Consider the following 27,801-nt stretch of genomic DNA (forward strand, 5'->3'; position numbering starts at 1 on the left):
TTAACTTTTCTACTTCTAAGGCATTTTCCATGAACAGTTAATTTTTTTTCTAATTAAACAGTTTGAAAAATAAAAAGACTGCGATGTCATTACTCCTCAGTTTGCTGACATGCTACTCTTTACCTAACAGACTGGTGCACCAAGATGGAAGCCTGCCTGACATAACTATGATGAATCTAACAGCCAGCAGAGAAAAGGAAGAGGGTAAAATGCTGGAAGAGGCTGGTGAGACAAGAATGGAAGAGCCAGAGGGGGAGGGAGGGAAAGGGAGGGTCAAAAAAGGAAAAGAAGAGAAGGAGGATGAGGATAAAGAAGATGATGATGATGATGACAACGAAGACAATGAATCAGAGGACGAAGAAACTACAGGTAAGCTCTACAGAATGTAAATTTTTCTTTCCTCAGTCTTAATTAATAGTGTCAATCGGGAGTTTGTTATTGGTCATCCCTGTTAACTTCAATCACCAGGTTTTCCTTCTAGTTTCATATACAGGCTGTGTCAAAGAGCATGAACTGAGCAGATGGCTACTTGTCAATTATTCAACAGGCTACAGGCTCTTCTTGGGAAAAAATTGTACTGTAGGATGCTGAGAGGAAGAAACCAACAGAAACCCAGTGCCCATTTCTTCTAGGTGGTCTGGGTTAGATTATTTGAAGGCTACCCCAAATCCTAAGTACTTCTTTAGAGTGAAATCTCCTTACAACAAAGAAAATAATACACATGCATATTTAATATCTGATACTTCATGCTTTCAAGGCACCTCTCCCTAGAAGTCCCAATGGCTTTGCTTCATTATTTATGTGCACATTAGTGTCATATTTTTCACTTCTGAATATGGAATAGTAATTGATGCCAGATGAACATAAAAAAGCTCAAGGGCAGACATGGTATGGCTTATACTATCATCCTTGATATTGTTAATATGACCTTCTAAAATGAATTATTACCATAACCCAGTTTGTTATATGAGCCAAAAGTGAGACTAGGAAAGAGCACTTAGCTCTCAAGGAAGATGTATTCTTTGGAAAGAGCCTTACTAGAAATTTAGTTACTCATGACAATAATCACAGGACTGTGACACCTAAATAGGGAGAGGATCTTTGTCAAGGCAAAATGGCAGCACATCAGGCTTAGCAGCCCTAGGGAATCAGGGAATCATTCTTAAGATCATTGAGTCCAATCATTACCCCAGCACTGCCATATCCACCACCAAACCATGTCCCTAAATTCCACCCCTATACATCTTTTAAATACCTCCAGGGATGGTGACTCCACCACTTCCCTGGACAGGCTGTTCCAGTGCTTGAACCTCAGCTGAAACAACTTACCTTTCCTGGCCGGAGCAGCTGTCATCACAGAGCTGGTCATGGGCTATGGAAACCTTTACTGGCCAGCCTTCATTCTGTCTGTGAGGGGTGAGGGGTCTGGTGCACTCCAGCCATTCCAGCTTGTTGGAAGGGCCTTGGGAAAGAGACTAGCTGGTGGACATTACTCCGTGCAGTGACTCATGCAAGCAGGGAACTGGGGAGCTGCAGCTGGTGTTGCTTGGAGTAGCACAAGGGAATCCATCTTTAAGCTGCACGTGGCATTTATTTCTACTGGAGTTATACCATTTTTACAGAGCCATGTGGCTGGAGCTTTGACATTAAACACGTTCATGTGTGCAGACTTCACTACAGAGTGTTGTACAATATTTCAGTGGATTCAGTCAGGCCTGTATTTTATTCCCTGTGCATGAATTGCCTGACAAGAGCACCTTTATAAGAGCACCTTATCTGCCTCCTCCTCTTAGCTCACTGTCTGGATACATCTTGCATGATGCAACACTGCAAATGAAAACAAACGCAATAAAAGAATGAGTGAGAGCATCTAATTCTGTCAAGACTTCTCTTAAATACTCTCATTGTGCTTATAAAAACACATGTAGGATTAGAGTTCTGTAGCTTCATTAATTTCTCAAGTTTAATTATGCGCTTACAGAATTCACATCTCTCAGCATTTTTATTAGAATTTTCTAAGTTATGTTTGGAGAAAAAATGTAAAGGAAAAAAATGGAATTTAGTTGTGAGGTGTTCCAAAAGTCTTCATTTTTCACACAAATGTGCATGTGTTCTTCACACAAATATGCATGGAGTAACCATTTTGGTGTGCTTTACACATATAAAATAAAGTGATAATTTGAAATAATTTCATAAAGAAGGTGGTAACTCCTTTGCATTTTTACCAGCTTACACAGTGATGTGCTTTGGTATCACTTGCAAATGTTTCCATCTCTGATATAAAGAATGTTCTCACAGCATGAAAAATCCCTCCTAATCTCCAAAATGCTTCTGAAACCCTGAATACGGTGTGAAGACTTTATACTAATATGTACCAGCCAGATGAAACAGTTTTACAGCCAGCACACAAGCAAAGCGGTCGCTTAGAGAGCACTGTTCAGCAAATGTATTCTCATGTACACTCACATGTAACAGGTGATAATGCCACAAGCTTGCTCACTGGAGTACTATTTGGGAGGATGGCTTTTTCAGCCAAACACCCCTGCGAAGGGACGCTTTCACCCTTCATGATCTCTGCTTGATAAAGCTTTTTCAACTGCGGGAAATATTTGACTGCGCTGGATTTTGCCTTTCTTGATTTAGATGTCCTTTGAAGGCACAGGTCACAGTCTTAAGAGGCTGTGCTGTTTTCAAGGCAGTTTAGATGATTCTGACATCTGAAGATGTCTATAGAAAAATTGTCTCAACCCTTGTGACAGGAATCCAAGTCCTAGTGTGCATGGATTTCTTCCAATCTGGCTGAAAAGCTTTCTGAATAGTAGTAGTAGTTGTAGTAGTAGTAGTAGTAGTAGTCTGTGCTTTCTGAAAATAGGCTGGGTCCATAGCTTCCAAGCATTAAAAAAAAAATTATTTTTCTGAGCTGGAAGAGGACCAGGGCTGGAATTAGTTCCTGAGTGAGATCTCTAAGCTTAGGTCCAAAAATACTGGAGGACAGGAGTCCAAAAAGAGCTCTGATGAGAGGAATAAAAGCAATATTGGCAAGGGAGGCCACCACTGTCGATTTTGAAGTGCGGAATCCTTCCAGGGAATGTGGGTCAGAGGGGAAAGCACCCCAGTTAAGTGGGCTTCTACCCTTCAACACTTATTTAGTTAACCACTGAGCTGTGCCTTTATCCTCCATCTTATCTTACTCTAAGGCTTAGAAGAGAAGCAGAAAAATCATTGTTGTCTAGTGGAGTATTCCATTTCACAGAGACCTTCTGTTTTTGTCCTTACAATGGTTCTGCTTGAACATCCCTGCAGACTTGAGGAACAAGTGGCATCTGGTGATCGACCGCCTTACAGTGCTGTTTTTGAAATTCCTGGAGTATTTTCACAAGATGCAAGTCTTTGTGTGGTGGTTGTTGGAGCTGCACATCATCAAAATTGTTTCCTCTTACATCATCTGGGTCACAGTGAAAGAGGCAAGTAAACATCCACTGTCAAACTCTTACACATCTTGTCAGCATCTGCCATGGGGTTATACACCCAGGTGTAGGAAGAGAGCTTTCTCCTGTCAGACCTCACTGAAATTATGGGATCCAGCTGGGTTTGTTCACCTGCTGGGAAGCTGCCTTGACATCTTCCACAATCTCTCTGTTTCAAGAGTCTCAGCCTGCACCTTTTCTCCAGGTATTAAAATTTTATTAGTCCCATTCTTTGGATTTAAGAGACATACCATCTCTCCTGCTCAAACTGTCTTTGGGCACCATCCAAGGATGGAAGACATAGAAAAGGACTGGGAATGTAAAGGTAGGAAAATTGCTTAAACTTGGTCTGGTGCTTAAGAAACAAGAATGTGGAGCTATGCCTGAAGAAAAAGGGAGCAACACTTTCAGCTGTGCTTTTGGTGTGGTCAGTGTGAGTTCTCTGTGTGACATAGCCATTTCTTGAACAGGGTAGTAAGATGAGATTCACTAAAAACAAAATTATATCCCTTTTCTCTTTTTTTTTTTTTTGTGGGGGAAGAGTCAAGAGAATGAAGGTCAGCTGCACAGACACATGGATCTGTGCCATCTCTTCTTTGTTTCATGACTACTAAAGCAGCAAAAGCTGCATGTGGTTCTTTGTATTTCACATCTGTTCATAAGAAAGATATGGGTTTTGTGGATCTAATAGTATTAATATTATGTAAATAGTAAATGTCTTCCTAAACCAACTGTAAAGTTCTTCCTTCTTCACTTACTATTTTGTGTCTGTGTTACTGTGGGTATTGTTGTAATTTATTTTTTCAGTATTTTCCTCAAAGTTTCTGCATGTCACTTTTTTAAAAATTATTCTTTTTTTTTAATTTATCTGCTGTGGAAAAGGTCAAATTTTCTCAGTTCTTTTGTTGCTCCATGTAATTTCTGCACTGTTTTTGTGTTTTCAGGTGTCTCTACTTAACTTTGTGTTTTTAATTGCATGGGCTCTTGCTTTGCCATATGCTCAGTTTCGCCCACTGGCATCAAGTATCTGCACTGTTTGGACATGTGTGATTATTGTCTGCAAAATGTTGTATCAGCTCACATCTATTGATCCCAAGGATTTTTCCAGAAACTGTACATTGGTGAGTACAAATGTGGATTAAAAAGGTTTGACTTCTGTCTTCTTCAGTGAAGAGAGCAAAAGGAAGCATATCAAGAACAAAAATAACAGTTCACCTGATGTATTATTGTTGATTATCATACCCTTGCCAAGCACTCTTAAATTAATGTTTTATAACTGTTGCATTTTCTTTTTAGCCAGGAGAGAATGAAACTAAGGTCAATTTAGAAGAACTGAAAACCTCAGTGCTCTACAGTGGGCCAGTTGATCCTTCGGAGTGGGTTGGATTGAGAAAGTCTAGTCCCCTTCTTGTGTACTTAAGGGTAACTTTTTTATTATCTGTATACAGATATTTTCTTATTTGTGATGAAAGTAGTATTATCTTTGAAATAAATAAGCTGTCACACACACAAAAAAATGTAACGCAAACCATTGATAATAGGGAAATACACAGGGAAAGAGGCAACAGTAAGCCACATCTGTTGCACAGAACATTTCCAGAAGGGGTTCAGCACCAATTAAGTTATTCTTTCATGTAGAATTATCACTTTTGGACTCTACCATCTGTTAAAAGCCCTTTAAGAAATGTGATATTTAAGAACTCTAAGTAATTAAGATATACATGGCTTTCAGGTGACAAGGGACTGATGGATCTAATCAGAGTAATTGCCCTGAAAGACAGTGTGTGCTAGAAGTTAATTTTTCTAAGTGCTTATTCCTTATCCACAAATTAGAAAATATAATGAGTTAAGAGAATCATTCATTCAAACACTAATAAATGGATGTTTCTTGTTTTTCTTCTTGGTTTTGGTTGATGCCTTTGAGCAATGTTTTATTATTCCTATCTTAATTAAAAAACTTTACTTACAGTGAAAATTTGCAAAGTCCTCAGGAAACCATACCTGTTATTAATTTAAAGTATCTCTGACATTCTATATACACAGTTTAAGGTTGACAGAACATATAAAAATCCCAGTGGCACCTGTTTCAGGAGATTCTTGTCCCAAATATTTTTCAAAGAACAGAAGTCTAGACTTTGCCACTTCTGCTTCAGTTATGACTTTCTTGAGAGACTTTCCCTGATCATTTTAACCAGCTTTTGGAGTTAGTTAGTACCTCTCTTCTATTGAGCATAGGACAGATCTCCCTCCTGAGATAAATAAAAAATCAATTCATAGCCACCCTTGACTGTGTCCTAGTCAATCTGGCTTTGGGACAGAAGGAGCTGTGCCTGAGAGAAGACTGACAGACATTTTCATGTGAAAGAGTGCCTAGGTTAAATTTGCTCTACCCAGCATTCTTGTTTTGGAAAGTTAGTGCTTGACAACGAAACCTTTGCAGATGATTTTTGTGTATGTTTGTGTCTTCTATCTCCTGCAAAACAAAACATAATACCTTAAGAGAATCTATGAAATGTGAGAGGGTACATTGATGATATTTTCCTTCCCTTCATTTCCACAACTGGTTTTTACTATAGCATTTTTTAATTAATATCTTTATATGTGTCTTCTGGATGTTTGTATGATTCATCGAAATCCAAGAATTGGTGTGAACTTTAATTTGTTCCAATCATAGTAGCTGGTAGCATAGGTGCCAGTACATTTCGGAGTGCAGAAGTCCTTAATGATAACATCAATTTGGGTATTAATAGGTTTATGCTTATTAGAAAATTTTATAGCTTCTTGTGATTGTGCCTTCTATTTATTATTCTCCTGATTGTGTCTCCCACAGAATAACTTACTGATGCTGGCTATTCTGGCCTTTGAAGTTACAATCTACCGTCACCAAGAATACTACAGATGTCGAAATAACCTCACCACACCTGTGACCAAAACTATTTTCCATGATATTACAAGGGCTCATCTGGATGATGGACTTGTAAACTGTGTCAAGTATTTCATAAACTACTTCTTCTACAAGTTTGGTTTGGAGGTAAATATGTGTTACTTTTCTTTAGATTAACATGTCAAACCTTTTGAATGTGTTATTTTTGAATAGTAGCTTGGGTTGTGTTTGACGTCTAGAGGCTTATTAGTCATCATTCATGTTAGTCATCTCTGTTCCCTTACCTTGTCTGTTTGTTCATGTGCACATGAAATGTACTTTTAAAAAAGCTTTCCAAGTAGTGGTTTTTCACAATTTTCTATGCCTATCTGAAGGAGGCAACTCCCAGAGTAATGCATCTTAGATTTAATCATAATGATGCTCTTGACCTATCTGTTAAACATCACCACCACTATGATCAATGGAGTAAACTGTTCACAGCCTTCTGAGGATTAAGCATGAATGAAAATTTAAAAAGCGCAGCAAGTTATTTTCTTTGGGAAAATAATTTTAAATCATTCTAACCTGGGGAGAGAGAAAGCCAAAATAGCATAGTGAGTTGGATAAATTAAGTTTTCACAAAGTTTCAAAACATGTTTCATGGAACTGAGGGAAGGGACTGCTTTCAGTGAAGCCAGAGAACAGAAATGCTGAAATGCAGAGCCTTTAGAATAATGGAAAACTAAAGCTGTCTTGCAGGAATTGACTGAATTTGTCTATCACCTATAGAAGCTGTATGGTCCAAATGCCTTGTCGATTTCCTACATGAGGACACGTTTTAGTTATACCAGTCTTAATAATTCCTCTTCTTTTCCACATCTGTACGTCATATCAAAATATGTGGCTGTGCAATGTGTTCTTTGCTTGGCAACAAGCAAACATTTCACATACTAGCTATTGTGATAAGGCTCTTTCCTTCTGGTATCTTTAGATATCACATAATGGAAACCTGCTCTAGACAGAAGAGTATCAAAACTTTGGGTCTTTGGGTGGAGTGGTGGAAGTTGCTGTTGGAGCATGTTGGTTTGCACAGGGATCCTGCAGTCAGACGCAGGCACTTCCAGGCATTCTGTCAGGATCCACAATAATTTATTATTGCTGTATTGGCTAGTCATGAGGTTGAAAAAGTTCTTTATGTTTCTTTACTTCGTTTCCAGACCTGTTTTCTTCTATCAGTGAATGTAATTGGTCAAAGGATGGATTTTTATGCAATGATTCATGCCTTCTGGCTGATTGCTGTATTGTATCGACGTAGAAGAAAAGCTATTGCAGAGATCTGGCCAAAATATTGCTGTTTTCTAACGTGCATCATTACATTCCAGTACTTCCTTTGCATTGGCATCCCACCTGCTCCTTGTAAAGGTAAGGACACCCTTTATGTAAAATTACTGCTTGTTGCTTTTATAGAAAAATGCTGGAAAATTGGCAAGTGTTCTGAAGAAAAGGATTAAGTGATTGTTATGAAGTACTGATTGAATTTTTGCATGCTTCTGCCACACAGACTATCCATGGAGAAGTGGCAATGCCAACTTCAACTCCAACATCATAAAGTGGTTATACTTTCCAGACTTCATTGTGAGACCAAACCCTGTCTTCCTCGTGTGTAAGTATTTTAGCACATTGTTATAAAGTGTTTATATGTCCTTTGCTTAAATCATCTGTACAGTGGAATTTGAAGCCAGCCTTTCATTTACACTTCAGCAGCAAGATGACAGATTTTTTTGGGTGATTGAGTGCTAAGCAAGGCTTTGAATGTAGTAGAAAAGTTCACAGAGTTAGTAATTTTTGCATCTGCTTTTCCTGTATCCCTTTTTTAATAATTTGACATAAAAATGTATGAATATTTCCCCTTTTCCCATTTATTTCTCCATAAAAATCATAGACAATGACAGGTAAAAAACCTAAAAACATTAATAAATTTCAATTCAGAGTTTAATGCATTGAAAACCACTCAGTCTTGGAGGTTCAAAGTGTGGGAAAACAGTCTGGCAACTACATTATGATACATCACAACTCTCCTTACTCCTATGTTGATGACTGAATTTTTCCTTGCAATCACTACTTTCTCCTAGATGACTTCATGCTGCTTCTGTGTGCATCCTTGCAAAGGCAGACATTTGAGGATGAAAATAAAGCTGCAGTACGAATAATGGCTGGAGACAATGTGGAAATTTGTATGAACCTTGATGCAGCATCTTTTAGCCAGCATAATCCTGTTCCTGACTTCATCCACTGCCGGTAAAAACTGCATCTTAAACACTTGGACAATACAGTGCTTCCTTTTCATAAAGTTCACTAGGCTAAAAGTCATTCTCACAGCTTCCAATTTTACTTGGAATTTGTATTCATGTACGTTCCCATCTAACATACTGCTGTATGAGAGTTGATTTCTGGGTAATCAGCATCTGGTTTAGAACAGGGTGGATGTAAACACATCTCCCTAAAACTAATTATTGTTTTAAGTGCTCTCCAGAGAAGTTCTATGATAAATTTGCTTGAAAGCCTGCATTCACAGAATCATAGACTTGTTTAGTTTGGAAAAGACCTTTAAGATCATCATGTCCCACCACTGTCTTAGACATCCAACACATTGCAAAATATTCACCTTTAGGTCACAAGTTCTTGCATGCTATCTGTGCACATGTGGATTTAGAAAGTTCGAAAAGTGTAGTTTGGCTGTTAGATTAATCTAACCCTCTATATTTCCAACTCGAGAAAAAATCTTGGTACTCAAATCTCTGAGTTTCCCTCCATGAATTCCCGGTGGGGCAGCATTTATGGTGAACTTAGGTGCTCTGCTGGTTTCTCCCAAGCACAGACATGTTAGCAAGAATCCACTGTAGTCTGCATGTATGTGTGTAATCCCAAAAAGTCATCAGTTGTGTCCTGACGAGTTGTTGTCTAAGCACGATCAAAATAATACTCTAAGAGACTGTCCTTTGTGCTATTTCATCTAGGTATAAGAGCCATAAAAGTGTCTTGGAAGGACAACTGTCCTCCTGTTCCTGAGCATTGCGTACAAGCTTGTTTAAGAAGGTGAATAACACATAAAGGGGCAGAGCTTGAGGCAGTCTGTTCTGAACTGCCTTCAAACAATGGAACTGTTCCATTTCAGAAAACACAGATTAGCTCAACTCTTCTAAATTTTGCTGGACATGCTCTTATTTTAAGTTGTCTCTGAAAGCTTGTGCAGTACTACAAGAATAAATGGGAAGAGTAAGATTTCTTCACTGTGGTGTTCTGTCAGACTTAATCTGTGAATTCATGTTACCAACAGATGTCTGAGTGTGACAGCAATACAAAAATATCTAGAACTAATGTCCATGAGAATCTCCCTTTGGATGGCAGACTTATTTCTTTTACCAGACAAGTGGTATCACCAGAAGTCCTACTCAAGATCTTTAGGATGATCCTGCTATTTCTGTTCTATTGAAACATTCAATTGACTCATCTGTCCAGAGATTTATAGTTGCTACTGGGCAAAGGCTGAGCAGTTCTCCTCCTTGAGAATTTCCAGTCTACACAGTGGACCCAATGCTCTAAATTCAGTAACATAAGCAGGAAGGGAGAAGTATTAATCTTTCTTCAAAAGGCTTCATCAAGTGAGAATGCTTTCTAAAAGATAGCTGACAAATAGGGCTTGGTTGAGAGGAAATGTAGTGGAGAGTTTTCTCTTGAGTTTTTCTCTTGCCACTGAAGTTGTGTCCATCTTAGCAAAGGCTGATGCAGCAGTTGCATTGGGCACACTGGTGTGCTTAGTCACTGGTAAAAACTGTCACTGTTTTCTGACAGAAAGACTGAATTTTCCTCCCAAAGTCCAGAAAAAAAAATCATTCTGAAAAAAACTCATTACTGATGGGAATGTGTTTTAAAGCTGTCTTTGTAAGAGAAAAAGACAAGAAAATCACTGGTTTTTAAACAGCCTATTTTGGGATCTTTTCAATGTTCTCTGGAATCTGATAGGTAACTCTGGTCATCTGTATAATATATTCCCAAATGGACAAACATGAAACTTTGAAACACAGAGGATATTTGAGGATTTTGGGTGGAAATTGGAGTCAGGAAAGCGAAGTTCAAGCTGAACTGGCCTTCTCCTCCTCCATAATCCTTTGGGTTAATTTCTGTGTTTTGGTTCATGTGCATTGGATGCATCAACTTGAAGCTATTGGTGGCAGGACATCCACTAAGACACCCTGCTGGGTGTGTGCTGACCAAGGAGAGGTGATTAACAACATGAAACCATTTAATTGGGGGTTTGCTGCATGTATTAGGAAGTAGGTAATATTACTGATTGAGAGTACAAAAAGCCCCAGAAAATCAAAGAACTCATTAGTGGAGGTGAGCCGAACAAACAAACTGTGATCACTTTATATTTGTTCCACCTAAATGTCAAAAATCTGTGAAACCATTTCATGTAACAGTTTTATGTTGTGTGAATAAGGAGAACAAGAAAAACAAGGCACAGAAAGAGAAAATAACAGGGATATTTTTGTTTGAAAAATGAATAATTAATTACTAGAAAACCCATTAATTAACACATTCAGGAACAAAAGATATTCCTGGTTGTAATATCTTTTCTTGTAGATATTTGGGCAGGGAATCATGGAATCATAGTCTGCTTTGCATTGAAATGGAAGGGACCTTCCATTTCAAAGAGAGATCATCTCATTCCAACCTCCCTAGAAAGAGTAGTGACATCTTCCACTAGACCAGGTTGCTCAAAGCCCCATCCAACCTGGCCTGGAACACTTGCAGGGATGGGGCATCCACAGCTCCGGATGACCTGTTCCAATGCCTCGTAACACTCCAAGAATTTCTTCCTAATATCTGATCTAAATCTCTTCTAGCTTGAAATCCTTCCCCTTGTCTTACCCCTGTATCCCTGTGTAAACACTTCTCTCCTTTTGTTATAGGATGCCTTTAATTACTGGAAGACCGCAATGAGGTCTCCCCAGAGATTTCTCCAGGCTGAATGACCCCAACTCTCTCAGCCTTTTCTTATAGGAGAGGTGCTCCATCCCTCTGACCATGTTCTTGGGCCTCCTCTGGGCTCACTCTAACAGGTCCCTGTCCTTTCTCAGACTGAGGACCTGGCCTGAACACAGTATTCCAGATGGTATCTCATGAGGACAAAGTAGAGTGGGAGAATCACCTCCTTTGACCTCTTTTGAAGCAGCCCAGGATGCAGTTGGCTTTCTGGGATGTGAGTGCACATTGTTAGCTCATGTCCAGCTTTTCATCCATGAGAACCCCCAAGTCCTTCTCATCAGAACTGCTTTCAATTAATTCCTCTCCCAGTCTCTGCTCATCTGGGATTTCCCTGACTCAGATGCGGGACATTGCACTTGGACTTGTTCAAGTTTGAGGTTCATATGGGCCCACTTCTCAAGCTTTTCCAGATCCCTCTGGATCCATTCTTCTGTTGTGCCAGCTGCATCATTCAGCTTGGTGCCATCTGCAAACTTGCTGAGGCTGCACTTATTTCCACTCTCTGATGAAGATATTGAGGAGCACCTGTCCCAGGACAGAGCCCTGAGAGACACCACTCATTACCTGCCTCCGCCTAGACATAGAGCCATGGTCCCCAGCTCTCTTGCTGCATCCATTCAGCCAATTCTCTTTCCATTGAATAGCCTATTTTTCAAATCCATGTCATTCCAGTCTAGAAAGACAAGGATGTTGTGTAGGACCATCTTGAAGGTTGTACAAAAGTCCAGGTAGATTACCTTTCTCTATATGTTGACCTTATAGAGCATTGCAGTCATTGCATCATAAAAAGCCGCCAGAGTGGGCAGGCACAATTTTCCCTTGGTGAAGCCATGCTAGGATCACCTTCTTGTCTTGCCTTAACATTGCTTCCATGAAGACCTGCTCCATGCTCACTCATCCATAATTTTACAGGTCTTCTTTCCACCCCCTTTTAAGCATAACTTCTATTTTTTGGGGGGGTTTTTTTTTTTTTTTTTTTTTTTTTGGTTTTTTTTTTTTTTTTGTTTTGTTTTGTTTTTTTGGTTTTTGGGGTTTTTATTGTAGTGTTAGCTGCATGAATGTGTAATGGGAACATGTAGGATGGTGTCCCTAATTATAAACAGACCTTCCTGTAGTAGGAACTGCATAATAGTTCTTATGTTCTTCAAGGTATCTTACCTTTCTTTGAGTTCTTAAGTGTTTCTTCCAATCTTTCACTACAATATAGATTATCCCAGGCTTCAGATTACATTATTTTTGAGAGGTTACACTGCACATATGCAATCCTAAATAACTAATTTGCTTCAAAGAAGCACTAGTAGATAGCCCAATAGATGACAGTACCTTAAGGTGACTGAATATTTTATTAGGAGTTACAAATCTTTAAAAGAAGGACTCTCAAGCTCTGGGTAATCCACTGAAGATCTGCCTTAGAAGAAAATGTGTGTATCTGGCCTCCATCCAAGACAATTTGGAACTGAAAGGGCTTTGTCTAAAAATGTTTCTTATGCTTTTCAAGAGAAGTTTGAGAACGGCCTGAACATTTAGTAGCATGGACAAGAACTTGGTTCAAACCTTATCCAAGCAAGTGAAATTAATGGCATTTCTCCAAAAGTCAGTCAGGAAGAGCCAAACAGTAAGAGAAGACAACCTGGTTATGAATAAATTACAAAGCAGAAGAAAAAAAAATTTAAAAGTTGTGCTTGGTATTCTTGTGTTTTGTGAGAAGCTTGATGTGCATTTACTGCTATGTAAAAGAATAGCAGCTGCAGACCAAAGCAGCCTTTCTGAAGTGTCACTTTGCTTGAGAAGATACTACTTGGTCACTGTTCTAGTAGGCATGGATAAAAAACTTTTAACTGCAACATAAACAGTGGCAGAAGAAGAACATATTTCCAATATGCTTCATTTTCTTCTCTCTGGAGAAATACTTGAGTTCAACATTGATAAATACAGTCTAAGTAAGAGATTTCCTGAAATTTTCTTGTCTTTCCACCCCCAGATTTCCCAGGGGGTATGTGCTTGACCCCAAAGGAGTGCACATCCAAAGGACTTTGAAACAGAAATAAGAACAAAGAATAGAAATAGGAGCTTTTAGAATTACACAGGATTTAAAGCAACCTCACTGAGGATAATCCTTTCCCACAGTCTCTAAGGCTGGAAAATTCTCATTTCAGTTCCCAAGCAGTTTTCAGACATTCTCTTAGACATTTTCAGGGGGAAAAAAAATGCTTGGGATTGTAATCTGCCTTTTTCCACTTTTTCCACTCATTGAACTGTCTCCTTTAATACCTGTGCTCTGGGAACCATCATGAGGGGAGTCAGGTAAAGCGTCTGAAAGGCAGCTGTAGTGCCAGTTTTGGAACTTTGTTCCAACTTAGTGAGATAGGATCTTCAGATGAACATTACAGATTTCCTGTCATATTTAAAGCAGATAAACATTCTTTAGATAAAGAAATGAGCCTCAACAAATAACACAGTTGTGAATTTGGGTTTTTTTAAGGTGGATACAAGCACAAAGGAAGGACTTCACTGGTAAGAAAGTAATCATAAAAGAATGTCAGTTCCTTGAGAGGGTTTAACAAAAATAGTAGGAACTAAGACCTATGGGATCCACAACACTAGATTTGAAGCAGTCCATTAAAATAAAGGAGCTAATTCTCAGAAGATTAGATGTTGTTATTGGCAGAGGGAAAATCAACAAAACTCCCTTCTGAAAGCTGAAATAGAGCTCCAGTGGCAGGATTTGAAGATGGAAGCTGAGGGGGGAACATTAGCAATGTTGAGATTAGAAGGTGAAACAAGCTCTGATACAGGGTCACACAGTCTGCTAAGAGTGTAAGGAACAGGAGATAGGGAACAAAGAAAGAAGAAATTTGGGAGTAGGTGAAGCTTACTGAACACATGTATGGGGACAATATGTCATCAGAGGAAGGCTACAGGAAGAGCCTTGGGTTATATGAAGGTGGGTATCACACTCAAAGCAGGGGGCTGCTAAGGAAAAGCAGTGAAACTACATAACAGCAGCTCCTCTAGCATGAAGAACCCTTGAGCTGCATCCATCACCAAAAAAGGCTTTAACCAGTGTGTAGGCAGGACATTTGACTGAGGACAAATACTTTTCCTGAATGGGATTATTGGCTGCAGCATCAGCACCTCTTGGTGCCTGCAGGCAGAGGTCCAGACACTAGGCTCATCATAGCCAAACACATCATGTAGCATGCCAGGAAAACAACTACACCTACAGCAATCTCTCTGCAACAGGCTGGATTGTATTGCAGTTAGAAATTAATTCCTGTGGAAATAAAATATTGAAACAATCATGGTAAGAACAATGAAACTTTAGAAAAGAAAAGCAGATAATTTGAAATAGCCATCTGAAGTTAAAGTAGCTTTGATGAACTTCAGACTTTGTCTTCCTTGGTTTTGAGCAAATTGACATGGTAATTTTTTCCAAAATGTTATCCAGAGTATTAGTGGGTTCTACTAATGACATGGTTGGAAAATGAATGGGTTTTATTTCTCATTAATCTTTCACGTTTCTTCTGTGTAATTTGTCATTCAGAGGCTGTCATGCTGTAGTCAGAGCCATAGTCAGATGCTTTTGGTGCACTGGTGTAGTGGCTAATCTTACTCAGATGTGTGACTGTGTTCTCAGCCTCCCACTGCACCCTCCCTCCTTTCTGCATTCATCGCATCAGCACTGAATGCGTTCGGAGGCTAATTGGGCAGAAAAGTATCCATTCCTTCTGTCCTCCCTCAAAGTAAATAAGCTTTTGCAAGTTTTCTTCTTGAAACCATTTCAAAGAGCCAAAGCCAAAAAAGAGGCTGAAATGCAGAGCTGAATGGATGACAAGGGGTAGGACTGTCCCCTTGGGAACCAGCTGTGCAGATTTCTAAGGTGTATTGTTAAATATCACATCCTGAGAGCGGCCTTTTATCTTGGTGAATGAAGGGAGGTTTAAAGGACACTTAGAAAAGGAGAGTTTGGTAGATTTACGTGACATTAAACTAATGATCTGTGTGGTCTGTAATGAAAGCATAAAATCAAAATATATGCTATCCAAGATTTAGCATTTTCTCCTGTCTGTGTAGGAGCTTTTAAATAGAGGGTAAGCACCTCAACTGTCCTCATGGCTTTATGTAGGGCTTTTTTAGCTGTTGGGGTGTGTTTGTCCTTCAGCCTCCCACTGTTGCATTATGATCCCAGAGCAAGGAACCGAAACTCTTCACTTCCTGATGTCCTGGGCTTTGAGGCAGAATTTAAAGATTTACGTATGAGAACATGTCAAATTATTTGAGAAGTAACAGGTAGAGATTCCCACCGAGACATGTCTTTGTTCCTGCTCTTACAGCACTTCACCTATCCATATCAATAGAAACAATTAGTGAAAATTAGGGTCATGCATGACTCTATGCAGCAACAGACAAGGTTTTGCTTATTGAAATTTATTGAAACTGAAATAAACACGATTTCAGGAACTTTTTTTATCTACCTGAAGCAACCTGAGTGGTTCTCTCCATTGTGTTCAATGTGGTGACCTTCTTGGGATAGCACAGAAGTACCTTGGATGGTTGGTGGTCTTCACTGTTAAGTGACTTGTTTGGCTGACTTGTTCAAACACCATTTTGAGAGATGTCCACTCCAAGATTAATTCTTGGGAGCCATTTCTATTGTTGGATTTGCTTGTAACTGCACAGCTATAAAAGTCAGAATGCTTTCCATCTTTAAGGACTACATCATTTGTCACTTGACACAGTTGTAGTGTAGAATTTTTCCATTACATCTGGTTTTGTTGTTTGGTTGGTTTAGAGATGCCCAAGGCTATTATATTTATATATTATATTTAATTATAATTATATATAATTATAATATGTTTATATTATATATATATTATATTATATTTTGGACATAAGAAGAACAGGTGTATGTAAGGTTTTAGATGACTGTTAAAATGTAGCAGATGGCTACCATTGTAGTGAGAAAATAGTTAGATTATTTTCTAGTGAAAAAATAGTGAAAAATAGGTTACTGTCTTCCTTTTCATATTCTCTCTGATTTCCATAAGTTTTAATCTAAGAGTGATACCTGTTGCTGATTATGACTCAAGCAAATGCCACATGTATATGTTGGGAAGTTTGGATTGAGACAGTCCCAGTTGTCTCTAACAGTCAGAGTTCATTTTTATTGAAGAGTATTAGGAAATTGCTGGTTTCTGGATCAATTTGATTCTATTTTGGGCTTTTCTCAAATTATGCTGATGCATTTTGTTGGTAGCAAAGGACAAGCCTTTCGAAATAGAGAAGTGTCAGGAAAGTGATCTCTTCCTAGCCATCCCACACACCAATAATTATTATTAAAGGGATATCAAACAGAATATTATTTTCTGGAGAAACAATGAGAGCACCATTTCTAACGCACATCAAGTTAATGAAGACCTCTTCGACTGATGTCTTCTTTATTGTCCCAGTGCATATTGATTCGTTGTTAATCACCCAGATTCTTTGTTTTATCACCCAGAACCCAGTAACTTCTCCAAAGTCATGATATTTTTAGATTTCACAGGCAGTAGATCACAAATTTCTTAAATATTTGCGGGAAATAAAGAACCTTTCTTTTTACATTTCACTGAATGCCTCTCTGGTAAAATGTGTAATACAGGCCTATAAATGTAAGACTATAAATACATACTCCTAGAAAGTTCTGAGCCTGAGAACATCAAGCAGCAGGGGCCTTTTTATGTGGCTTCATACAGTGCATTTAGTTCATTTGCTCCTTACATGGTTTGGCTTAGGTATATGTGCATTTGTGTAGCTCTGTCACCCTGCCTGGTTTCCTGACAAATGTAGTTACACAGCCTGGGTGAACAGACTCTGAAAACACAGTTAGATTTGGAATCAAAACATTATAAATGGGAGGAAACTAAGAATTAGTTGGTTTTGCAGTGTTTAGCTATATGTAGTATTGGGTATTGCCTTTGGCAGATATTCTTGTTTGAAAGCTCACTGAGTCAATATTAAGTCAACATTTTAAGGAATTTGAAAACGCCAAATTGTTTCTCTCTCTTTCCCACTGTGGGCCAGGCTGATTTCAGATAGCTCTCTCTCAGAACTTCCGGCAAGACGTTTCAGTAAATTCTATCACATTTCTGTTCTGTAGAAACATTTTGCCCCTCAAAACTTTTGCAGTTGGTCTCCATTAGAGAAAGATATTTTTAGCAGCTGTTTATGAAAACTAGTCTTTTATCACGCTGAATTCCCTAGAAGTCATCAATAAGTATGGAATTGTTTGCAGTGGTGTACTGTAGCTGCCTTTTTAAAATAGATTTGCTATGCTATTTCTCAGACTTCTTGAAAGATGATCTCAGAGCCTTTAGATCTCATATATGGCATTGCAGATAATATCCCTCCACCATGAACTTTGGTGAGAGCGAGTTTTCCTCCCTTCCATGGTACAAGGCTTGATCCAGCAGCAAGCAGGGCACTCTGACCAGCTGTAGCAAGGTGCTTATGCACAGGGAGGAGCTGGAGTGAAATGTGTGAGCCGGGCAGACCCGTGCCGAACCAAACCCCTGACTGTGGTGTTAGTGGTGAGTGCCTGCACAAATATTGAAGTGTGAGAATGCCCAGACGACCTTGGGCACAAGCATCAGCAAGTGGTACAGAAAGAGGAAAGCTAACATTTCCCTCAGAAAAAAAATTGTGACTTTTTCTCCTCGTTTTACTTCTAGGTCCTACTTGGACATGTATAAGGTGATAATATTTAGTTACCTCTTCTGGTTTGTGCTCACCATAATCTTCATCACGGGAACCACAAGGATCAGCATATTCTGCATGGGCTACTTGGTGGCCTGCTTCTATTTCCTTCTCTTTGGTGGAGACCTGTTGCTGAAGCCCATTAGGAGCATTCTGCGTTACTGGGACTGGCTGATTGCCTACAACGTCTTCGTGATCACCATGAAGAACATCCTGTCGGTAGGGAACTATTGCCTTTCCTCTGCCCTCAGCACTTCTGTTTCACTGGAAGTGTGCACAGTACATTGAGCAGTCATTAAAAATCCTTCTTCAGGACCATAGCCTTCTGCAAGCACAAAGCAGTCTCCATTTCAATTCAGCATTGCTAGGGAGTGGCAGTGCATATCCATCATAGGGAAATGTGCGCCCATGTGCTCACTCGGCCTCTGTAAAAGCTCACAAGCTACTTTCAAAGGGCCAGGTTCTGGTTTCTTTGCCTAATGAAGTGTCTCCTTAGAAGTCTCATGAAAAGTGGAGTGAAAAATGAGTAAGAAGTGCAAAATTAGTCATGCTGTTGATAAGTAGTGCGCATTTAATTAGACAATTTATTTAAATAAGAATTTTCAAACTAGTACGAAATGCAGTCGTGTGATGTAATGTAATTAGTAAAGTTGACTACAAAGTTACAAACTCCATTCCTGTTTCTTTTAGAACTAGTGTGAAATTCAGGTGGAAACAGATGTATTTGATAATTAAATGTCAAATTCTTCTGCAAAATATGAAAGATTTTTCTTGTATTAATTAACTCTTTTATATGTATTTTTGCAGTGATACTGACAGGTGATTAAGACAAGCCAGTAGTTTCAATCTTTTTGAAAGATAAATTTAGATTTATTCCTGGCAGTTGCTTTTTAGCTTTGAACAGTTTTCGTGCTGGACTGCAAAGAACGGACATTTTTCCTTTTGCATTTATTTAAGTCACTACACTGAAATAAAATTGATTTATGGGTGGTTTGAATTTGCAAATGTTCTAAATGCTTACATACGTGCTTCATTTTATGCTTGGGAATTCAGTGGAACTACACGTGTCTTAAACTTGTCCATGTATGTTTGCAAGATTAAGTCAGTGATTTATAAAAGTTGCTTAGTTGTCACATTGCATTTTATGCCAGATGTGTCCCTTTCTGTGCAAAAATGCAAACAAGACCCACATCTCCTAATAATGCCTCCTATCTCACTAATAATCAAAAAATCAAATTCTGTCTAAGACTAGTTTGTGTCACTGGTAAAGCCACTCTTTCTTCCAAGCTCTTAATGAGAATACTTTGGCTGCCCTTGGCTGTATTATTTCTCATGTAATGTAAAAAGATGCAATTGTTCTTATCCTTATTACTGCTGTCTTGTTATATAAAGCTGCTCTTTTACTTTGCAGATAGGAGCATGTGGCTACATTGAATCATTAATTGCAAAGAGTTGCTGGGTGATTCAGGCATTTAGCCTGGCTTGTACAGTTAAAGGCTATCATATTCGTAAGTACAGCTTATTTTTCTCCATAATTTTCTATAAATAAAGAATCACCTCAAAATCTTCTACCGTATTTAAGTTGTGCCTATATTGATTAGCAACACAGAATATTGAAAATATTTCACAGAAACAAGGGGGACACGTATACAGAGAAAACTACCACCATCCCCAAGCATCCACCCACAGCCAGCACTTGCTATAAATGAACAATTCACAGATATTGCCACTTAACACATTTTCCCATATATGCAGGTGATGTGATGATGCTCTGGTTTACTGTACATCTTGAGCTCAAAGGTCAGCTCACCATTACTACATGGACAGGGCACCTTTTCCAGCTGCACTCCTCGTGTGCAGTGTGGACTCCCACTCCTCCCTGTGTACCAGGGTTCAGTGGTTCAAAGGTTAAACCACTTCAGCTCACTGAAATGGCATGAAAGTGGTAATTTTTCTGCATGCGTAGAGAGTTTAGGCAATTATTTTTCCTTGTGATTATTTTCATGTGGTGATAAAAGGAATGGAGTGGATAATGTCTGTGGATGGAGATGAGAGAAGGGATGAATGAAGTATGGAGGGCAAAACCCTTCACATCTCACTGAGCTATTAATTTGTCTCCACTTTGTCCTGACACCCCGGATTAACAGTTTACTGTACATCTTGAGCTCAAAGGTCAGCTCACCATTACTACATGGACAGGGCACCTTTTCCAGCTGCACTCCTCGTGTGCAGTGTGGACTCCCACTCCTCCCTGTGTACCAGGGTTCAGTGGTTCAAAGGTTAAACCACTTCAGCTCACTGAAATGGCATGAAAGTGGTAATTTTTCTGCATGCGTAGAGAGTTTAGGCAATTATTTTTCCTTGTGATTATTTTCATGTGGTGATAAAAGGAATGGAGTGGATAATGTCTGTGGATGGAGATGAGAGAAGGGATGAATGAAGTATGGAGGGCAAAACCCTTCACATCTCACTGAGCTATTAATTTGTCTCCACTTTGTCCTGACACCCCGGATTAACAGTTTGAAAACACCTGCAGGGTTTTGGGGTTGTGTGTGTGTGTGTGTGTTTTTTTTGGGTTTAGTTTGTTTTTTTCCTGAATTTAAAGAGCTGTTTCAACCTAGAGAGCAGCAAAATTCTGAATTCTGGTCATCATGACTTATCCTGATAGGTAAGTGTGGAATAGAGGAAAAGAAAGTAAATATGAAGATGCAAATTCACTGGATGAAAGGTGCCTGGGAATTCTTGTGTTATCCAAAACATTTTGGGCAGCAACAAAAACTTAGGCACAGGTTTTCAAATACCCCCTCCAGGGTTTCGGCGCAGCAGGCTTTGAAGCTCTTGGAGTTCGACCTTCCAGAGCTGTTAGGTTGGCTTGCTTGCTTGAAAAGCCAGTTTCGAGCCAGAGCCTGTCCCTGGAGTCCTTCTACTGTCTTCTATAGGGCAGTATAGGCCATGGAGTTTATAGTCCAGCTCCACAAATCCCAGTTTTAATTCTTTAATATCCCCAAGAGAACTGTCTTATAGAGAATAAAGAAAGAAAGAAATAGCCCAAGCCAAAATCTAGGGGTAGGAGGAATGGGATTTCCTCTCTGCCTGTCTCCTCCTACCCCAAAGGAAGCAGTTTTGTGGTTTCAAATGTTTCTTCTCTTATGCAATGGAAAGGAGCATTGACTGAGTTGTGGAGAGGAAAAATAAAAATGTTAGGTGGTGGCAGTCAAAAAGTCATTTTGACAAAAATAAACCACTTATTTCTCCTATTGATAATGTTCTTAATTAAAAAAAATGAGAGGAAAAAGTCACTTTGAAGAGAAGAGGGAAAAATATATGCCATTTTAGGAAACACTAAAATAAAATAATTCAGTGTAACAGAAAATATGCCTTTTCCATTCTTTGTTTTCAAGTACTTACTAATGTAGGGTGAATTTATATGCAAATGGTTCACTTCTGATGAATTCTCACTTGTGGGACAGTGGCACATGGGACATCACATTGTTGGAATCTTTTCATTTTGTTGTAAAAGAAATTTTGATACACCTCAAATGGAAATGCATGACAGTTTTCTTTAGGAAAATCTAAAATAATTAAAATAATTTTAAACGCTAGGATTATTTAATTAATTAAACATTATGAAAGAATTCTTAACACTGATGGTGTCTTTTTCCAGCAACGAGCAATGTAGATTGTAAACTGCCCAGTGGTGAAGCAGGAATCATTTGGGACAGTATATGTTTTGCTTTCCTGTTGCTGCAAAGAAGAGTCTTCATGAGTTACTACTTCCTTCATGTGGTTGCAGATATAAAAGCTTCTCAGATATTAGCATCAAGGTAACAGAAAATTTAAAAGAAATTAAATTAAACAGCTCAAATCTCTCATGGTGGCAGTACTTAGTGTTTACAATAGGTAGTACCAAAACAGTTCTTTAACAGTGATTTAAACTATCCATGCTAAATTCATAATTGCAAACCCAGCTTTGACACAAGAAAACAAATTAATTGAGTATCTAATAGAAATTAAACAACTCTTTCTACCAAATACCATCTGCTGCTCCTGTGAAAAGCTCTGAAAGTGTGTTGCAGCATTCTCTCAACACTGATATGCATGAGAGAGAATGCCAGAGCTGCTAAGTCTTGGAAAGAAAATATTCTGCTGTCAGATCTTGTTTGAAACAATTCTTAGAAATTCTGTCACAAGAAATGTTGCAGGAGGAGGAACATGGGAAAGTTCTTATGTCTGGCTTGGGAGGAAAAAGGAGGACTTTTGGGAAGTGTCACACCACTGAACACTGACTAGGTTTGGCAAGGAAGGGTTAACCTCGTTGGCCTGTTACACCGCAAGCATTCACTCATAGCCATCACTAGCACAGACATTCTTCTGGTTTATGATATGAAGGCAGATGAGGAATGAAATACTGGTTTTAATTTCTATAGAGTTTCCAATAAATTACTTTTGTTAATATTGAAATAAATGTATTGTGGCTTTTTTTTTTTTTTCCTCAAAAGACATACAGACATTGATTTCTGACTGTATTTCAGGAAAAATTTGGCTTGCATGTAATGAAATGAATTAGTTTTTGTCTTCCTCTTCCAGGGATCATTTTAAGAAGGGGACATGTTTAGCTCCCTATAATAAACAGAATTCAGCCCTGTAAAGAGGGCTGCCAAAAGACCTACACCTCCACCCCACATTGCATTAGGCTTTTGTTCTGGAGTGAATTTCAGTGCTGATGTCCAATTATGCTGGATAATTGCATTTTTGTACTCTTTTTGTACCTATTTTGCTGTGCTGGGTTCACAGTGAAACCATCATAAAGCAAAATCATGAGTGTCAAAATACATCCTATGTAGGGAAATGTGCATCCAGAATGAAAGAGTGGACTTCTAAACTTACAGCATTTCTTACTGAATTCCTGACAAAATAAAGACTTTAGGTATAGGCTACTTCTTTGAGAGAGACTTTAAGATTCTTTTAAGAGCCTTAAGAGTTCATATGTAAATTAGGAAGAATGGTCATAACATTCAAATCAATGAACTGATTACATTTCTAATGTAATAGGGTGGAAAGCCATATTCTTTTGGCACACCAGAAACTTGCTCAAGGGTTTGTTATTGTCAGATTGAAAGCACCGTAGTTTTCAGAGGGTAAAAGTGAAGCCAAATCTATGCTTGCCATGGCCCTGGATAAAGCTGGACCTTTCTCACACCTTCCAGGAGGACTGAGGCAGGGGATTGAGGTGATTATAATGCTGAATTGACTATAAAGAAATCCTGAGGATGTGCAAGAAATTCTTCCTCAGCCTTGAACATACTTGGGTTCTGTGTTTTGAGAACTGGAAACTGAATTCTTGAGCAGCTGCTAGAGGAACATACAGGCTGAGCAGGGTTCACAACATTTGGCCCCAAATCTTGAAATTATTATCTGTAAAGATGTTACTATTTTAGACAAATTGTTTCTTTCAAGCCCTGATTAGTTTTGTTTGCTGCAGATAAAGTTATGTATAGAGGAAACATAGAATTCTCTGTGATTAGTTGCCATAAGGAAAACTTAGAAACATTTAACATGTCCTCTCCTTTTTCTTTTCCTCTGTCCCATTTCTGATGTAGGGGTGCTGAGCTTTTTCAGGCTACAATTGTCAAGGCTGTAAAGGCAAGAATTGAAGAGGAAAAAAAATCAATGGATCAACTGAAAAGACAGTACGTATTTAGTGCATATATATATATATATATATGTATATGCATATTTCTATGCAGATGTATATACATATTTAACTGATGCTGGTATTTATCTAGCACTTTCTTTGACAGAAATACTGGCTTCTGGTATTTATCCAGCACTTTCTTTTATAGAAATGCTTTACCATTATTAGAATTTTGTTCTATATATCTGTTATCTGCATTCCTGGAAAAATTTGTTGCATGACTGCTCTTTCTGTTTTATTTGTGGTTCCTTTTGTGGTGTTTAAGTGCAAAATATATGTTTACCTTCACTGAAAATATTTGCATTCAGTTCAAGTGGCCTGGAGACCCTTTCTCTTTATACAGCCCATAAGTCACTTCGGTTTCTCTTGCACACAGCCAACATGCTTCTTTGGTAACTGCAGAAAGTTAAAAAAGTTTCAAAGTTCCTTCAAGAGAATGCGTGGAAAGCCCTAACTGGACCCTTCCTAACTAAGTGTCAAAGCCCACTCATGACAGCTCCTCCCACGCTGCATAACGGAAAAATCATCGGAAGATTGCAGGAACCGTATTTTCTACCTATATAGAATCACGTAATCATAGAATTGTTTGAGTTGGAGGGGAAAACCTAAAGGTCACCGAGTTAACAACCCCCATGTAATGAGCAGGGACATCATCAAAGAGATCAGTTTGCTCAGAGCCCCATCCAGCCTGACCTTGAATGTGTCTAGGGATGGAGCATCCACCACCTCTCTCGGAAACCTGCTCCAGATTTTACCACCCTCATTGTAAAAGCATTTTCCTTGTAGCCAATCTAAAGCAATCCTCCTTCAGTTTAAAACCATTGCCCTTTGTCTTCATGACGGACACTGCAAAGAAGTTTGGCCCATCATTCCTATAAGCTCTCTCCAAGTACTGAATGGCTGCAATAAGATCTCTCCAGAGCCTTTTCTTCAGGCTGAACAATCCTAATTGTCACAACCTTTCCTTACAAGAGAGATGCTCCATCTTCTAATCACCTTTCTGGCCCTCCTCTGGACCAGCTGGTCCACCAGCTGGGCAACCCAGAGCTGGATGCAGCACTGTGGGTGGGGTCTAAGGAGAGCAGAGGGGCAGAATCCCCTCTCTCACCCTCCTCCCTACTGTGGTTTGAGTGCAGCCTGGGACACAGCTGGGTTCCCGGGCTGGGAGTGCCCATGGAGGCTCATGTCCAGCCTCTCATCCGTCAGCAACCCCAAAGCATCCTCAGCATGGCTGCTCTCAATCAGTTTATCCCCCAGCCTCTGTTGATATCAGGAGTTACCCTGACCCAGGTGCAGCACCTTGAATTTGGTCTTAGTCAGCTTCATGAGGTTCCTGTACACCAGCTTCTTGAGCTCGTCCAGATCCCTGCAAAATGCATCCCATCCTTCAGCTGTGCCAACAGCACCACACAGCTGGTTGTCATCTGCAAACTTGCTGAAGGTACACTTGATCCCACTTCCTCCCCAGACAGTAAAAATAGCACTGGACCCCCAAGGGACACAATTTGTCACTTACGTCCATTGAGACAAATGATCTTAAAGGGTGAAGATGTAGTACAAACAGAGCAGAAACAACCAAATCCCTGGTTCAGAGTGGCAAGTTTCAGGAAAGGTAATTTTAAATGATAATAAGGTAGTTGAGTGGGAGAAAGTAAGCAGTCAAGACAGCAAGAAACCCAGCTTTCACTGACCAGCAGAGTGAACATCTATGCTTGGTCCTCCCAGCCAGCCCCTTCGGAGCAATGTGTCTCCTTTTGTTTAAGGGCTGGACTAACAACAGTGTGGAATATTTCCCTCAGAAGTGCTGCAGAGTGTGTGTGTGTGTGTGTGTGTGTGTGTGCGTATGTTTAACACTTGTTTTCCAGGGTGGGTGAAGGTGCAAATCTAATAAGATTCTTCCTTTTGCTAGAATGGATCGCATCAAAGCCAGGCAGCAAAAATACAAGAAGGGTAAAGAGAGGATGCTGAGCATGAACCAGGAGTCCTCAGAGGGGCCGGAGATTCGGAAGGTTTCTGAAGAAGATGATGAAGGTACCATTAGCTACTCCTGTACCATACTTGCATAAGGATCTGATAGACCTGCTAGTTGGACAAGTGAATAAATTTTTCTTGAAAATTGCCAGCACATAATAACATTGTTAGCTGAGTGTTGGTTTCAGGCTCGATTCTGCCAAAACAAAAAAAATCTGTTATGTACTGTAACTAGGTTTAGAGAAAATGGTTCACTTTGAGGATACTTTTGGTTAACTTCAGGCTGTTGGCAAAGAGCTGAAAAGAGTTAGAGGTTTATTTTGATAAAAATCATTATCTATAAAACACAGTTTTACAAATAGGTAGCACCAATATTTTTCCAGCAATGTTTTCTGGATGCTGTTCTGGAATTTTTTCAATCACTGAAATGTTTATATGCTTTTAAATGTTATTTAAAATCATGGGCACAGATAAAATCATACCTATCTAGTGCCACATTTCCAGCATTGACCTGGGATCAGCACTTACTGGATTTAAAAATTTTTGGAGCCTGAAATGTAAGGGGATTTGAGAGGAGGGAAATTTTTTTCCTCTTTAAATTACAGTCAACTATGACAGGATATTTTAAAACACAAACCCCAACTTTTTAGCTGTTTTAGAGTGGAATGCTGTTTTAACTAGTGCATAAATCAAAGTACTTCTGTTTAGTAGTCATGGTTTTGAGTTATTTTAATATTAAATGTATTCAGTAGACCTGACATCTGATGTGCTCATGAAATTTTAGTTCTTTTGAGAGAAAATAAAAATTATTAATCAGTGTAAAAAATATGTTTCTCATTTTGTAAAATTAATATTTGAACATATTTTATTTTAGGAGATGCAGACAAAGAGAAAGCCAAGGGCAAAAAAAAGCTGTGGTGGCGGCCTTGGGTTGATCATGCTTCCAGTAGGTTTTCTCAATCCTCTTACAAATATGTGGATTTAACCCTTATATCCTTGACCAGAATGAAGGCATTCCCATAGCCTGTTTGTTTTATGCCTGATTTTGTGATTGTGACTTGATAGAAGGCTTGGGTTTTTTTTTTCCAAAAGTGATTTCTACTTTTCAATCTTCAAAGAATTTAACTATATTGTGAACTTCTCTGTGTTGGAAGCATAGCTAGCTCATGATACTTTGAGCATTCTTAGAAAAACATCAAACCAGATAAACATGTGCTGAAAAGAATCTGTCTTGACCCCAAAGGTTGCAACTCCCTCATATTGCAGAGCTCAATATATTTAACAATGTGAATGTGAAAGTTTGCCAATGCATTCTAAGATTAGTCATAACTTCTTTTTCATAAATACATATCATACATCTTTTGTTTATGGTTCATCAGTCATTTTACTAGCAACTGTAGAAATCTGAGCACCACAGTAAGGCAGGAAGACTACTCCCAGAACTAGGCTGTGTAGAGCTCAGCTCCATCTTCCTGGTGACACTTTAATGTGTTGTTGATGCCTGTTGCTTTGGTATTTCCATTTTTTTTTAATGTTTCCCTGAGAGCAAAAATATGTCTAGCCTTGTGCACAGGTTGTTATTAGCATGTGTCACTCATATAATTGGTGCATTGTGATGCAATTTGTTTGTAGCCCAGCCCAGTCAGATGATAAACTTCTTTGCTACATTATGGATTCGGTAGAGCAGGAAAGCTGAGTAGGCTGCAATCTCAAATCAGATGTCCTTCTACTGGATGTTTGTTGAATGAAATCAGGCATGAAGTGTTTAGTAACCTCTGAAGATGTGAAAAAAATACTTAAATGTAGGGCACTGATCAGAGTTAAATCATAGAAACACAGGATCACAGAATGTGCTGAGTTGGAAGGGACCCATCAGGATCATCCAGTCCAGCTCCTGGACCATCCCCATGAGTCACACCATGTGCTGACAGCATTGTCCAAATGCTTCTTGAACTCTGCCAGGCTGGTACTGGGGCCACTTCCCTGGGGAGCCTATTCCAGTGCCCAACCACTCTCTGGGT

At 39.1% G+C, this 27,801-nt stretch overlaps 1 protein-coding gene across 1 annotated transcript in view; it reads left to right on the top strand.

Annotated features, from left to right (window-relative positions):
* PIEZO2 (piezo type mechanosensitive ion channel component 2) overlaps positions 1 to 27,801 on the top strand; it is a 290,144-nt gene that overhangs the window by 217,953 nt on the left and 44,390 nt on the right. Inside the window, exons 18-31 of the mRNA XM_041477660.1 lie at positions 131 to 369; positions 3,304 to 3,464; positions 4,412 to 4,588; positions 4,764 to 4,889; positions 6,298 to 6,498; positions 7,548 to 7,752; positions 7,892 to 7,993; positions 8,463 to 8,628; positions 18,090 to 18,333; positions 19,526 to 19,622; positions 21,779 to 21,938; positions 23,715 to 23,804; positions 25,719 to 25,840; positions 26,655 to 26,726. Coding sequence (XP_041333594.1) covers positions 131 to 369; positions 3,304 to 3,464; positions 4,412 to 4,588; positions 4,764 to 4,889; positions 6,298 to 6,498; positions 7,548 to 7,752; positions 7,892 to 7,993; positions 8,463 to 8,628; positions 18,090 to 18,333; positions 19,526 to 19,622; positions 21,779 to 21,938; positions 23,715 to 23,804; positions 25,719 to 25,840; positions 26,655 to 26,726 — 2,162 coding nt within the window. The remainder of the gene's footprint in view (positions 1 to 130; positions 370 to 3,303; positions 3,465 to 4,411; positions 4,589 to 4,763; positions 4,890 to 6,297; positions 6,499 to 7,547; positions 7,753 to 7,891; positions 7,994 to 8,462; positions 8,629 to 18,089; positions 18,334 to 19,525; positions 19,623 to 21,778; positions 21,939 to 23,714; positions 23,805 to 25,718; positions 25,841 to 26,654; positions 26,727 to 27,801) is intronic.

Source organism: Pyrgilauda ruficollis, unplaced genomic scaffold (assembly GCF_017590135.1).
Source record: "Pyrgilauda ruficollis isolate IOZ18807 unplaced genomic scaffold, ASM1759013v1 scaffold41, whole genome shotgun sequence".
Classification (NCBI taxonomy): Eukaryota; Metazoa; Chordata; class Aves; order Passeriformes; family Passeridae; genus Pyrgilauda; species Pyrgilauda ruficollis.